Source organism: Python bivittatus, unplaced genomic scaffold (assembly GCF_059951505.1).
Source record: "Python bivittatus isolate LINGU-HERP-01145 unplaced genomic scaffold, Pbiv_v1 ctg000570_np1212, whole genome shotgun sequence".
In the NCBI taxonomy this organism is placed as follows: Eukaryota; Metazoa; Chordata; class Lepidosauria; order Squamata; family Pythonidae; genus Python; species Python bivittatus.
The window spans coordinates 18,226,635-18,239,919 of record NW_028277097.1 but is presented as its reverse complement, the minus strand read 5'-3'; the positions used below and the strand labels follow the sequence as shown (position 1 = coordinate 18,239,919).

Genomic DNA, 13,285 nt, shown 5'->3' with positions numbered 1-13,285 from the left:
CCAGCTCACCAGTTTACAAGTATTGAGTTCTGGATTGTAAAACAAGTCTTGGGATTTTGTTCACACAATAGGAAGTGATACCCACACAGAAAAGCTTTCATAGGTGATACTGTACAGGTATATCATACTTCCAGGCAAACATTAGTAGGCATATGGAATTAAAGGTAACTGTGAACTATCTTATGTGCAATCCTGCATGCACATTTTCACACACACACACACACACTTATTTCTGAAACGTTCTGTATAATAAAAGTCTTAAATTTCATTGTGTCCACTTAGAGCAAAGGTGGACATGTGAAGCTCAAAACCACACACAGTCCCTGAAAACACCTAAAGTTGCTGGCAAAGTATACTTTGAATATGGCCAGGAGAAAATTATTGCATGTGAAATAATCATATGAATCCTCTTAAATCATATTTTGTTTTAGTCCTGGCCATCTACTTCTTTGTCTTGACCTCCCTTAATTAAGATTCTAAACGATGATAAACATCTACCCTATTAGGAGACTGTTCTTATTTAAGAAATCTTAAAAAACAGAATTTTTTTTTAATATTTATATTTAAGAAATCTTAAAAAACAGAACTTTATGTCAAAAGAAACCCCAATGTTTGGAGTGGTATAAATCCAGATATAAAATTGTAGACTAGAAATAGATTCCAAGCTGAGTTCAATTCAGTATCAGATTGGCTTTGAAGGCACAAAGTTATTTTAGACATCAAAATATACTGTGTCCTTAATCTGATTGGCCTACTTGGCTGGGTGGCTGCATTGGCCATCTTAGATTGTTTTTGTCCATTGTGCTAGTTGTTGCTTATCTGTGTGTCAACTGATGTGTGGGTGATCCCACTCTCTTGTGTCAAAGTGCTAGTGAAGCTACCTAGATGGGCGATGAAACATTTGCAGGAAGAAAAGCCAGCTCAGATCCCAACATCATGTCCACATAACTATATTGGCATGTCCATCCCAGGAGTCAAGTATGACTCCAAGGAGACATTACCATTTTACATTCACAACTGATGGGCAACAACAATCCTGCAAAGATGTATTCTAGAGGGCATTTCATTGAGGAAGAATGCTTCACTTGCTGGATTCTGCTTGTTAAAGATGTTACTGCACCACTGTATGCAAGACTACTTATTTATCCAGGTTTGCAAAACTCTTGAATGAATAATGTTGTGGTGGGATGACATATATTTTATTTGTTTATTTACTCATTTACTTACTGTACTTCTTAACTGGCCAATATAGTTGACAGTACTTTCTGTTTCAGTAACATGCTTATTATACTGCGGTTTATTTAGCAGACAGTTAGCATATTGTGAGAATACAGCTAGGTTCTGCTCTCTAAATCATCACTGAGTAAACCATGGCTTAGCACAGAGGGCAAATCCAAGTTCAAATTTGAAATATTTGGGTCAGGATGCTTTTTTTCCTGTTCCTTTTTTCCCCAATCCTAATATTAAAGATTTGGAACTTTAATACTTGGCCTGACTGCTCTCCCCATTACTGGTGACTTGGTATACTGCCAAATCTTTTAGTCCCTGCGTCTTTGGTTTGATTTATACCTCACTCCTATCCCTGTGCTTAATGGTTTATGTCTGTCTGTCTGTCTGTCTTTTTCAAGCTTTCCTTGTTTTAATTCATTGGGTTCTCCTATGAAAGCTGAGCAATGAAGAAATCAAGATTTCCATTCAGTGAAATCAAATTGTTCGAAGTGTTCAGTGGTGCCTTGGCCTAGATAGGACTCAGTTCGACATACAAGAACCTCTGGGCTGGCATCTGCTTAGTTAACCAATTCAAATGTTTGCACCCGAAAGGAATTTAAATGTTTGCACCCGAAAAGTGGCACCCAAAAGGAAATACCAATCGTTCAGAGGAAAGGCCTGCTGCCTGCAACCTTTTTAAATGCAGCCCGTTTTTCATACTTGTTTGGAACGTGTTTGGAAGTCAAGCTATCATTGGCATCTTTAACATTCTTCAAATAGCTGAAAGGATGTCACATAGGAGAAGGTCAAGACGTGTCCTCTGTGGTTCCAGGGTATAGGACGTGAAGGAATGCATTTAAGCCACAGGAAGTGAGATCCCAACTGAAAGTCAGAAAAAGTTGCTAACAGGAAGAACTGGTGACAATGGAACCGATGACCCAGAGAGGTGGTGGACTCCCCTTTGCTCGATATGTTTTATCAGAGATATTGAGCCATTGGGTGGGAATGCTTTAATCTGGATCAAACAAAGGGTTGGAATCAGTGTCCCTTTCCAGTTCTAGGATTATGTGGTCTAGATATCTGAGAGGATGTTACACAGAAGTAGGTCAGGTAGATTCTGATTGAGTTATGACAGACTATCATAAGAACAGTGCAGCAGCAGAGCTGATGACCCAGAGAAGTGGTGAGTTACTGGATATGTTCCAGTGGTGGTTACAAGGCCAACTATTGGGGATGCTTTGATTTTCATTGAGCAGGACATCAGTTTGTCTACCCTGATTATCATTGCTAAGGGAGACTCCTACCCTTGAGATATTAAGAACTGCTCCTTCCCCTGGAGATATTAAGAGAAGGCATCCAGTTTCTCTGCTCACAGATTGGATGGACAGTTTTGAAAGGACATTCATGCTCCACTCTGTTTGGGACAGAAGGTTCAAATTTGCTGGGAAGAAAGCAACATGAGGCATCCCCACAAAATTGAAAATCACATTCAACTCAGAGGACTCCAACCTCTAGTAAGAGTGCCTCACTCCAGGGAAATTGGGAAGTTAATTCTGCTGGAGAAATGATCTGACACTTTTGGAGAGTCTTTATCTTAGAGTACAAGGTACAAAGCTGCTACGTAGAAGGGTGTCTGCTCATTTCACAGCAGGTGACATTCCTCACAGCGCTTTCCTGCTGGGATTTCAAATCTACCCTTAAGTGGTCCAGTTTATCTTCAAATGAGTCAGATGAAGGAGGATAGAGCTTATTGAATTTGATGGTTTTTGGAACCCTTTTCCTGTTTTTGTTTTCCTTTTTATGCCTCACCAGTAAAATTGGAATTTTGTGGTTCCACAAAAACCTAACCCAGACCACATCAAGAAACCTCACATAGAATCATAGAATTGTAGAGTTGGAAGTAGATGATCGTATGGTCCCTTCCAACTCCACTGTTTGATCACTCTATAATTCTTAGCTAGGCTGAGGTAGCTCATATATTTGCTTTGTGGTCCTCTGGAGGTTTCTGAACAACAGCTATCATCCTTAGTTCTGCCTTTGTCAATCTTTGTCAAAAGGTTTGTCAATCTACTTGACACACCTCTTCATGATGCAACACCCAAATGTTTGGGTAGGAGAACAGAATGTTCTGGTTACTTTAGGTACAGTATTTTGCTAAGATTCACTGTTAAGTTGCCAATTTTGGGTTTAAATTGACACTGTTAGAAACGTGTAACTAGCTTAGACTAATGGGACCTTAGCTTCTCTGGCTGATGGATGCTCTCTAAATCCTCTCCAGATGCCTTGGAACAACACTTCCCAACATTTTTAAACAACGGGCCAATAGCTGTACTTTTGGTTATGGCCCCTGTTGTCTCATCATCTGGGAAATCTGGAAAAACTCATCTCTTTTACCAGACTTTGAATTTTGGGTTGATTTTAGCATGTCCTTCCTTCTCCCCTCCCTTCCTCTCCTCCACTTTTAATGGTCATAGTCAAAAACAGCCATTCATCTTAATTTGCATTTTTAATTTTTTTTTTTACATCCCTTAAAAAAAAAATCAGTTTGCAGATTTTGTAATATCTGGAGGACACCCAGTTGGCAAAAGCTGGTTTAGTTTAAACAAAGATCACTTTACAAATAGTCCCTGCCTTTTTGGTTAACTGTTCTCACCTAATGAATTGTGGGTTTTTTGAATGGGGCAGAGATCTATGCAAAAAGCAGAAATGCCTATTTTCCCCATGATATTTTTATTAATAAAATAATAATTAATAGATATTTATCCCATTTTTATTTTATACAACTGCAGGCAGCAAATATAATGCTCCTGCCTCCTACTTTCCCTACAACAACACCTTTGAAATGAGTTGGGCTGAGGGTAAGGGACTGGCCCAGCTGGCTCCCATGGTCTCCCAGTTTCTAGTCTGCCTCCTTAACCACTACACCAAACTGGCTCTCAAATTTAGCTTAAAAGATTCTCATTTCTCCCTGCCGTGATTCGGATTCAAAGCAATGTTGCTGCAGCTACAATACAGAGAACCGACCATATATGATCACAAGCTATTTGGGAATATTATTATTTCTATTGCTATTTATTGTTCTTGCATTTGTTAGTAAATGGAAGGTGTGGAGCTTATGAGTTGCACAAAGATTGCTGCTAAAAAAAAAAAAAGGCAAACTCTTGTTTACCACTAAAGATGTTAACATCTTCTAACATTTTACATCATTTTGAAGATGATGTTCAAGCTGTGAGTTTTAAGGAGTTACAGCATAGCTCAGCCCGGCTTAATACTTAAGACAAATCATTTAGATGCACATGTGGGTTTCAAATTAAACTTCAAAGGGGATTACCCTAGTGAAAACAACTAATAGACCTGCCTAGAAAACTACATGGACATGTCGATGTAGGTCACCAGGAATTAAGGTCAACTTGAGGAAACCTTTTAATTGCTGCAAGTGATACCACCAGACCACCCTGGGCAAATCTTGGTTGGACCTGATTCATACTAGGAAATACTAAGTCCACATGCTAGTCTGGGGAAACTGAACAAACATCTTGAAAAAGAAAGCGATGTTTGCATTGCTGTCAAGAAGATGAATATGTTGACTTGAAAGAGACTTTTTACGCTTATTTACTCAGAAGTCACTATCCCAGTTTTCAGAAATGCTCCTGCATATGTATGGATTACAGGCTTCTCATAATCAGGGCAGCCTTCCCATGGTCTCATGGCCTTTCTGGCTCTTGAACTCCAGTTTCCATACTTCTCATCTAGCCTAAACCAGGGATTCTGGATGTCCAGTGCTTTTGAAAGTCACCACTTTCTCTGATGATGAGTTAAGGGTTGGTGAGGTGTTTGTTTCTTTTGTGGACTACAGTCCATTCCATAAGATCCTCTCCCCAAATCCCATCTTTCTTTCAGGCAGACAGTTGCTTTCTCTGCCTCATTGTTTTCTGCTTTCTTGAATCTTTCCTTTGATGAAAGGGGCAACCTGAGAATGCTGGGAAAGAGAGCTAGAAGAAGTCTCTTGTGATGCCCCTTCAGTCTGTTTGTTTGCATTAGACTTTTGGGGTCCCATCAAAGGATTTGCAGGTTGGATTGGCTCTGTCTCCTGCTTTCATGCAGAAATTGAAGATTTCTGGGAAGGGTCCTCATTAGGTACATCTCTGTGGCTTTTGGCCGGAGAGAGCTGTCCTTTTCTTCAAGGACCGAGATGCCAGCAGCGTGGCCTCAAATGGCCAGCAGGGGATGGAAAGGCAATCAAGATGATTGATCATTCAAAGTGTTTTGTGGGGAGTGAGGATGAGAGCACAGGACTGCAGGAATTCTATCCTCCCTCACTTGTTCTTGTCTTTGTAGAAGGGGAAGGTTTTGTGTATTGTTGGGTTTTCTTTTCTTTTTTTCTTTTTCAGTTTTTGGACATCTGCCCAGCCACATGTAGATTAAAGAGCTAGAATAAATTTCTGGAAGAAAGAATTGAGTGAAAAGGAGGGGGGTGTCGGGTGGAGAAGATTATACAAAGAACGAAAGGCTGTCTCTGGGAAAAAAAAGGGGGGGTGCATCTATACAGACAAAGAAGGCTGTGTGTGTGTGTGTGTGCGTGTGTGCATTCATACAAACACAGGTTTATTGCTGCATTTTTCAAACAGGCTGCCCTTTGAGATTCCACTGCTGGAATGGGTTACCAAAGTTATAAATAGAATGTGAAAGAAATCTAATTCTCCCTGACCCTGTTTAGAATTTAGTTGCCCAACTGTTCAAAGAGCACATGGGATGAGAGCAGTTCTGCGGGCCTCACCTCAGGGTCCCAGGCAGCTCTGCCCTCAAGTCCCAGTCAGCTCAACCTCCATCTTCTACATTTGGAACAGGTCATGAGATGCGAACCTGTTTGTCTCATTTTGCTCCAGTTTCTCCTGAGACTGAGATTCCTGCAGGGTGAGGGTTCTTGTGTCTGGAGGGGATTTTTAAGCGATTGTTTGAGTTTCCCTTGGGGTAGATGGGGTTGCATAGAGAACCCCTTTCCTCTGACTGTCTTGTGAACATACCCCAGAAACAACACTAGAAGGAACCTTCTGCCACTTGCTGCACCCTAGTCATAGCTATCTGTTTAGTAAACCGAGGTCTCTGAGACCTGTAGCCAAGTGGGGCAAGATATTCCCATGGTAGCAAACTCTAGCAAAGCTTTGAAGGATGTACACAAAGACCTATGCAATCCACTCACTTATTTCTACTCTCACCCATCCTTTCATTGATGTCCTCATGCGTCCTCTCTACAATGTTTCTTCTCAACAATACCCTATTAATATTGAGTAACACTGGTCATACCATTCATGGAGAGAATAGATGAATGCACAATAGTATATATTATCCTATCTAGTTTGACTACAGGTAGTCCCTGGGTTAAGAACGCCCAGTTTAAGGACAACCCATAGTTAAGAACAGAGTCTATTGTAGCAAAATTCGAGTTAAGTACACAGTGATTTGAATTAAATACACAATGGTTCGAGTTCATTACACAATACTACTTATATAGTATTATACAATAATACTATTCCGGCTTACATGCAAATTCAACTTAAGGACAGACCTTGGGAACTGAACTCGTTCTTAAACTATAGTCCTAAGTAGAGAGCTTTCATTGCATCATCCTAGTTTTTGGTACGCTGAACAGAATCATATAACAGTAGGACAAAAAGCCAAAGGCATCAGTTCTGAGCACATTCTCTGGTTCATTAGAATCTGGCATTGGTTCCCTAATTTGGTCCCCTTCCTGCTGGACTCTAGCTGAAGTTTCAAGAGGTGGTCTCATTAGATTCCAGAATCTCCAGATAACCAGCCAATTAAATGGGTACAAAATAGGGATCCGGTTAATACTTTGCTGAAATCTGCTTTTCAGTTCCTCCAAAAAGTTTTTTTCTCCCCCCCCGTTTCATTTAGAGAACAGTACATGACCGTTCAGGCTGTTGGAAACCCCAGAGAGTAATGTGCTGAAATGTGTCTTGCAAAAAAGATTCCCACCCCACCCCCAGGAAGTGGCTTTGGTTTTTCTACTTTATTTTCAGAGTACTTGAGGATTTCTTTTGACATTCTCTTGGTGGTATTGGATTCAGGCCTGGGTACGGGACCGAAACAGCATTGGCTGCACTTTTAGATGATCTCTGGTGGGAGCGGGATGAGGACTGTGCATCCGTCCTAGCGCTGCTGGATCTCTCAGGGCTTTGATGCCATCAACCATGGTACCCTTCTGGGTCGACTCTGGGGATTGGAGGTGGGCGGCACCCTATTAATTAATATTGAGCTTGTTTCATGGCTGACAATCCTATTGCTGCTGGTGATATTTTTTGTTACATGTCTTTGGATCAGTCAGAAGCCACCTTGGCTGCCCACATTTCCCAATCTGAAGAAGTCCCATGTAGGAGCTTCTTCCTGATGTCCTTCCTTAGGTTTTAAGTGAAGTGTGAGCAGCCAGGGTGGTTATGGAGGGTTGGAAAGATGGCGGGGCAATGAAAAACAAGACATTCGCCCACACTGCTTGGCTGACCCTTCATTAAATCATTGCAAGGAGATGACATTCCAGCTATGAACGTTTTCTTTGAAATACATCTTGAAAAAAAAAAAACTCTCTTGAATGTGAACTTGTTGGGCAGAATATGTTGGGTTTTTTTCTGCAACGCACTAGAACTGGTAAAGTGTGTGATTAGAAAATTAGGTTCAGAATTGGAGAGATGTGCTTATAAAGCCTGCTCAGATGCAAAGCATGTTGGGTCACTTTGCTCCAGTCATTTTGGTTTTTTTTTTATATATATATATACCTTGCATGGCTGTTGTAAGGTTAAAAGAGAGAAACCGTTCTTGCTAGTCTGAATGCTTTGAATGATCGCTGGGATGAATCTTCATGGATCTGATGGGGACCTTAGTGTAGTTAGAAGAGGGTCACATTGGATGTCATAAGGTTTAAAGCATTATATAAGATCTTGGACAACTAATTGTGTCCTCTGAGAAGGAGCCATCATATTCTTTCTTGCTGATGAATAACTCTGGATGTTTCTTGTGTCAAAAAGCCCATGAATGATTTGTGGAGACATGTATTAAAGAGATAAATAGATGGTGGAGTTCAACTGAGAAAACTATATATGGCAAATGTATTTACTAATGACAATAAAATGAAGTATTTACTAGGCGTTCTACAGATGGATCTATCTCAGGAGAAGTAGGCCTTATATTTTAGGAGCTCATGAAAGGATGTACTATTTTTTTTTGGCCTGATGTAGATTTATATTTTATGCCTTAAAGGAGGGACACTATGCTTTTCAGAGGCTCCTGTTTTGGAAAATAAAAGAGGTTTTTGCTCAGACATGTCCACCTTGTAAAGTAGGGAAGGAGCAATCTGCAAGCCACCTGTTTTGGAATCTGTGTTTCCCTCAGGGGAAAGGAAATTGAAAGTTTTGGATAATTGGAATGATGACAGAATTTTGCTGGCAAAATAACTTTTTGGTTTACTCTTTGGATTCTCCTATCAGATTGGAACAAAGTTTCACCCTTATCCCAATAACCAGAAGAAAGTATGGGGCTACTTTTCAAGCTGGAAGAAAAAACAGGTAACAGTAGAAATTAGAAGCCATCAAGAATCACATGCCATTTTCTTTTTAGGCAAGTTCTGAGTATATAGTATTTTAAGAATTCTAACCACTCCTGCATACTGCCTATAGCATTGTTGACAAGATGGCCATTTAACTAGCTGATTTTCAGCCTGGCTTGACTATTTACAACCAAATTAGCACCCACCCACCTTCCTTTAATACCAAATAGACATTCACTGTGCAGAAAAAGCAAGCTGGGTAGAGATTAAGGTGTTCTTGTCATGTTGGTCAGGGAGAACAGTTTTCAGTCTCAGATTAATTTCAAAATAAATCTTCAAGTAAGTGGTGTAGATGCCTGGCAAAAGTGATCCACACTTCCCTGGCCCCCAGTTCAGCTTACCCACCATTGGAATGCAGTGTGGCTCTCCATATGTGGGACTCTGGGGGAATGCACCCTTGTGGGGAAAAAGGCTCTCCATTCCTTATCTAGTCCCCTTGGGTTCTTTATCTTACCCTCCACCATTATCATGTGGCATCCAGCATCACTCATCCATTGCTGTGATTGTAGAAGCAGGGTGGTGTTAGTCTGTGGTAGCCAAAATTCAGGAGTCTGGTAGCACCTTTTCCAACGAACGTTTTGTTAAAAGGCAGAAGCCTTGGTGAGCTATAGCCCACTCCATCAGATGGAAGAACCTCCAGCTGAGCCATTGTTGTGGACTCTTTCTTGAAGCTGGCTCTCCATGGGCAAATGTTAGGGTTAGGTAACCCTAACCCTAAAGGTGGTTCTCTACTGTTAGCCTATCCTTTGCAAATTTGCCCATGCTCGTCCTTCCATCTGTTTCTGCAACAACAAAAAGACAGTTGATTAATGAGATGTTCCTGTATGTGGAGACCTAACAGTTGTGGCCATCATAAAGACCAGATGAGAGGATAGGAGTTTGTTGCACCTCCACCCTTGGGCATAAGGAAGCCCCCATACTCTTTTGCTTCGAGATGCAGTAGCCTTCCTTTAAGAAAGCTGTTTGTTGTCATCTTTCTCCCTTGTATCCTTTGCTGAGTTCCGATTATAGCTGTGCATGACATCTTGGTTCTCCAGTGTTCTTTCAGTCCCAGTTTTCTTTCTTGGCAGCACTTGTTGTCAAAATAAAATTTGGAAAAGAAAAAAATCAGATGCCCCCCCAGCTCTGTTAGTTTATATATTAAATCAATTTATATAGCCACCCATCTCACCACAGGTGACTCTGGGCGGTGTACCACAAAGCTAAAAACAGTAAAATACATTAAAATATATATAAAACAAAATAAAACAGAGAATAAAAGGAGCCATCTCACTAATTCTCCCATCCCCTGGAGTCCCCAGGCCTGCTGGAAAAACCAAATACTTTGTGTTACACAACCAGCTTTGTCTTATCCCATTATTATCCTTTCTCATTTTCTAGTCTCTTCCCATATTCTTTGATTTGCTATTGTTTTATTATTTGGAACTATGCTTTGGGCATTTCCCAGTGAAATGGTAGGCGTTGCATATAGCCCAGTTCCCAATGTCCAGGTGGATCATTGGTCCATCTAGCTAGATCCACAGCAATCTTCAAAACAAAGTTCCCATCCTTACGAGATGAGATCCTGAGACTTCCCACTAAACTGTGTCCTTTATTATAATAGAAAGAAACTGAGGGCTTCAATTTCTTCCCATTCGCTCATGTTCCAAAAACAGGAGTTTCTGGAAAAGTGAGCCGGGTTTCCTTTGAAGGGCTCCTCTATGACCAAAGAAGGTAACTCCTGCAGTTGGGTTAAGGAGACTTATCTCATAGGAATTGAATATGTTATCAGGTTATTATGGGTCAGGCTGCAGATAGGTGAAACAGTGTGGTAAAGAAGCACCCATCTCTGTGGCTCACTGCAGAGTTTAGGTAGGGCCAAGTGGAGATAATCTCTTGAAGGTTTCTTACTAATTCTCATTCAGTTGGATAAAAGGAGACTTTGCCTTAGAAGTTTCCTTCAGAGGAGAAGATGCAGTTGATGCTCAATGAGCCATATTCCTTTACTAATTCAGTGATGAAATAACCAAGGGACATGTATATCATCACTGGGCTTTCCTTTTCCACTCTTCTTCCCAATGGTCTGTAGCCTCCTTGGCTTCTCCTACTTCCATAAATTCCAAAGGAAGAGATCAGGTGCACCTTTAATCATAGTGCTGCTGTCATCAGTAAGGGAAGATCCTGCCTTGATCAAATTGCTGGAGAATTTCTCCTACCTTGAAGACAATGGGAGAAACTGTATGGGACCCAGATTTTCTGCCCATGCATTTGAAGGACATTTTCAAAAGACCATTTGTGTGCAGCTCTGCCTGGAGCCAGCTTGCTTCCGATGCAACATTATAGTGAATGTCAAAAAAGGTGTAGAAGGGGTAAAGCTAGAGTAATTCTCCAAAGCACATACTACCGTATTATGCTGAATATAGTAACTACATCAGTATATGCAAATAGAGGACCCATTTCTCCAAGGTCATGATAGGCTGAACATTTTGGAGTAATCCATGAAAGCTTTAGTTTGGCCTGCGTCTGGTCCTAGATTATGGAGTTGGATGCAAAACACCCGCTTCCACAAGGAGAGATGTGATATCCGGTCCAGGGTGAGACAGTCCTTTCTATTGTTCTGGCTAAGTGCCTGGCCTGGTCTGCCCTTCCACTGATTATGGGAGAAACCGATCAGAACTCCTGTTAAAATGTAGAATAACAAGCCAATGGAAGGACTGATTAGTTCTTGTTATCTCTGCAGCTCATGCTGTTACTCCATTGTCCAGTTGGTAAGCCCTTTATAGAGATTTCCCTTTTATCTCATTTGTCTTAATCCTTGGCCCCACCAGCTGAGAAGCAGGAATTGCTCCTTTAATTTGCTTGGAAGCTTTCCAATCTCAGGAATCTTTTTTTTTTTTTTAAAGGCTTTTGGAAAAGGCAGGATTTTCCCAGCTGATGTCTGGAGCCCTTCTCTCCTAAGTTGAAGCTTTTAGGCTTTTTCTACTTAGCAGCTGGGATACAAGAGTCACTACACTCCCTTTGTTTAGGATTCAGTGAATTTTCTGGGAGTTTTCGAGCTGAAATGTAGTAGCACCTGCTGCTGGACTGGTTCTTTCTGCCCCCCCCCGCAACTCATTAGCATCCTTACATCTGGGTTACCTTCCACATATTTGGTGCATTGCATGCCAAAAGGACTTTTGCAGACCATGCACTTTTCCTTGTAGGGTTCCTCCCCCCCCCCCAGCTCCTCTTTTACATTGATGATATTGGCCTTAGTGCAGAAAAATTCACCAATTCATTCTCCTTTTGATAAACAAAAGTTAAAGCATTCAGAACAGGCTCTTGGGTTTTGTTTAGGGTGGGAGAGGAAATGCTGAGGAAACAGTGGGAGAAAGCCACTGACAGAGATAGAAGGAAGCAGAAAGAGAGGAGTTGTGATTCCTGCATCTGTAGGAGGAGGTAGAGGAGATGTCTTCCCTTCATCTACCCCAAGAATGTGGAATCTCTACCATAATGTATGAGTTTCTTGGCCAGTTGAGTGGGGGAAGAGGTTTTGTAAAGGTAGTGGAATCATTTGTGGCTTTTGTAAATCCATTTGTACTTTCTGTGGTTGGAATCCCCATGAAAATGGCACCGAAATCTTGATAATTATGGGCGTTCAAGATTCAGGCCCATCCTACTTCCTGAAAGGGCATTGGCTTTGTCAGAGGCCTGGCATAATTATTTTTTACCGATTGTGGCTTGAAATCTCTCTTGTCTTTCTCTTACAAGTCACATATGGCACAGTTACATCAGAGGAGCTTTCTGGTCTCATGACAAGAGCGGCAGAAGTTGAAACACATGTGTTTCTGAAACTGCCTTGAAGTCATTTCTAAAATGGCTCTGTTGCCAAGCTCTGCCAGAAATTCTCTGGGTTTGTGGGGAAACGAGTATCAGATTGCACAGCACTTGCAACAAACAAACCTGTTGTAATGGAGAAGCCGAGATCGCGGGGTTGTCGCAGGTTTCACCCACCCAGAATTGTTCCCTGTGCACACAACCATAGCAAGATAAATAAGACAGCAGGCAAGCAGTTCATTCAGCTCTGTCTGTTCCTGACCATCTGGAATAAACCCTTTCTGCTGTTATACCTTATCTTTGTGGCTTGGCAAATTAAGTCTCGATCTGGTTTGGATATGTGATTTGAGATTTGGAAGTGGCAAAATGCAATTTGAATGTGCGTTTTGAGGCTCTGAGGCAACAAGATTGGTTTTGAATTGGTGATTCAAACTTCAACGTCACAAAGATTCATTTGGAATGTAATTAAGAGTCAAGATTCAGTTTTGAGACGCAGGGTTAAAAGTCCACTGGATCTCCAAATCGCTTTAATTTCTCTCTAATTTAAGGCCCTTGATTTAAGTAAAAAATTCTGTTCAAAAGATTTTGAACTTCATTTGAACTGGACTCTTGCATAGTCCTGTATTGTTGTTGTTGTTGATGATATTATTTTACATTACATTT

At 41.1% G+C, this 13,285-nt stretch overlaps 1 protein-coding gene across 2 annotated transcripts in view; it reads left to right on the top strand.

Moving 5' to 3' along the window:
• Nucleotides 1–13,285, top strand: part of SETBP1 (SET binding protein 1) — a 247,782-nt gene that overhangs the window by 94,642 nt on the left and 139,855 nt on the right. The window contains exon 3 of one of the 2 annotated variants that reach the window (XM_088153063.1): nt 8,709–8,786. The exons of the other annotated variant lie outside the window; for it this stretch is intronic. Within the exon in view, the coding sequence (XP_088009189.1) occupies nt 8,709–8,786 (78 nt within the window). The remainder of the gene's footprint in view (nt 1–8,708; nt 8,787–13,285) is intronic. 2 annotated transcript variants of the gene reach the window in all.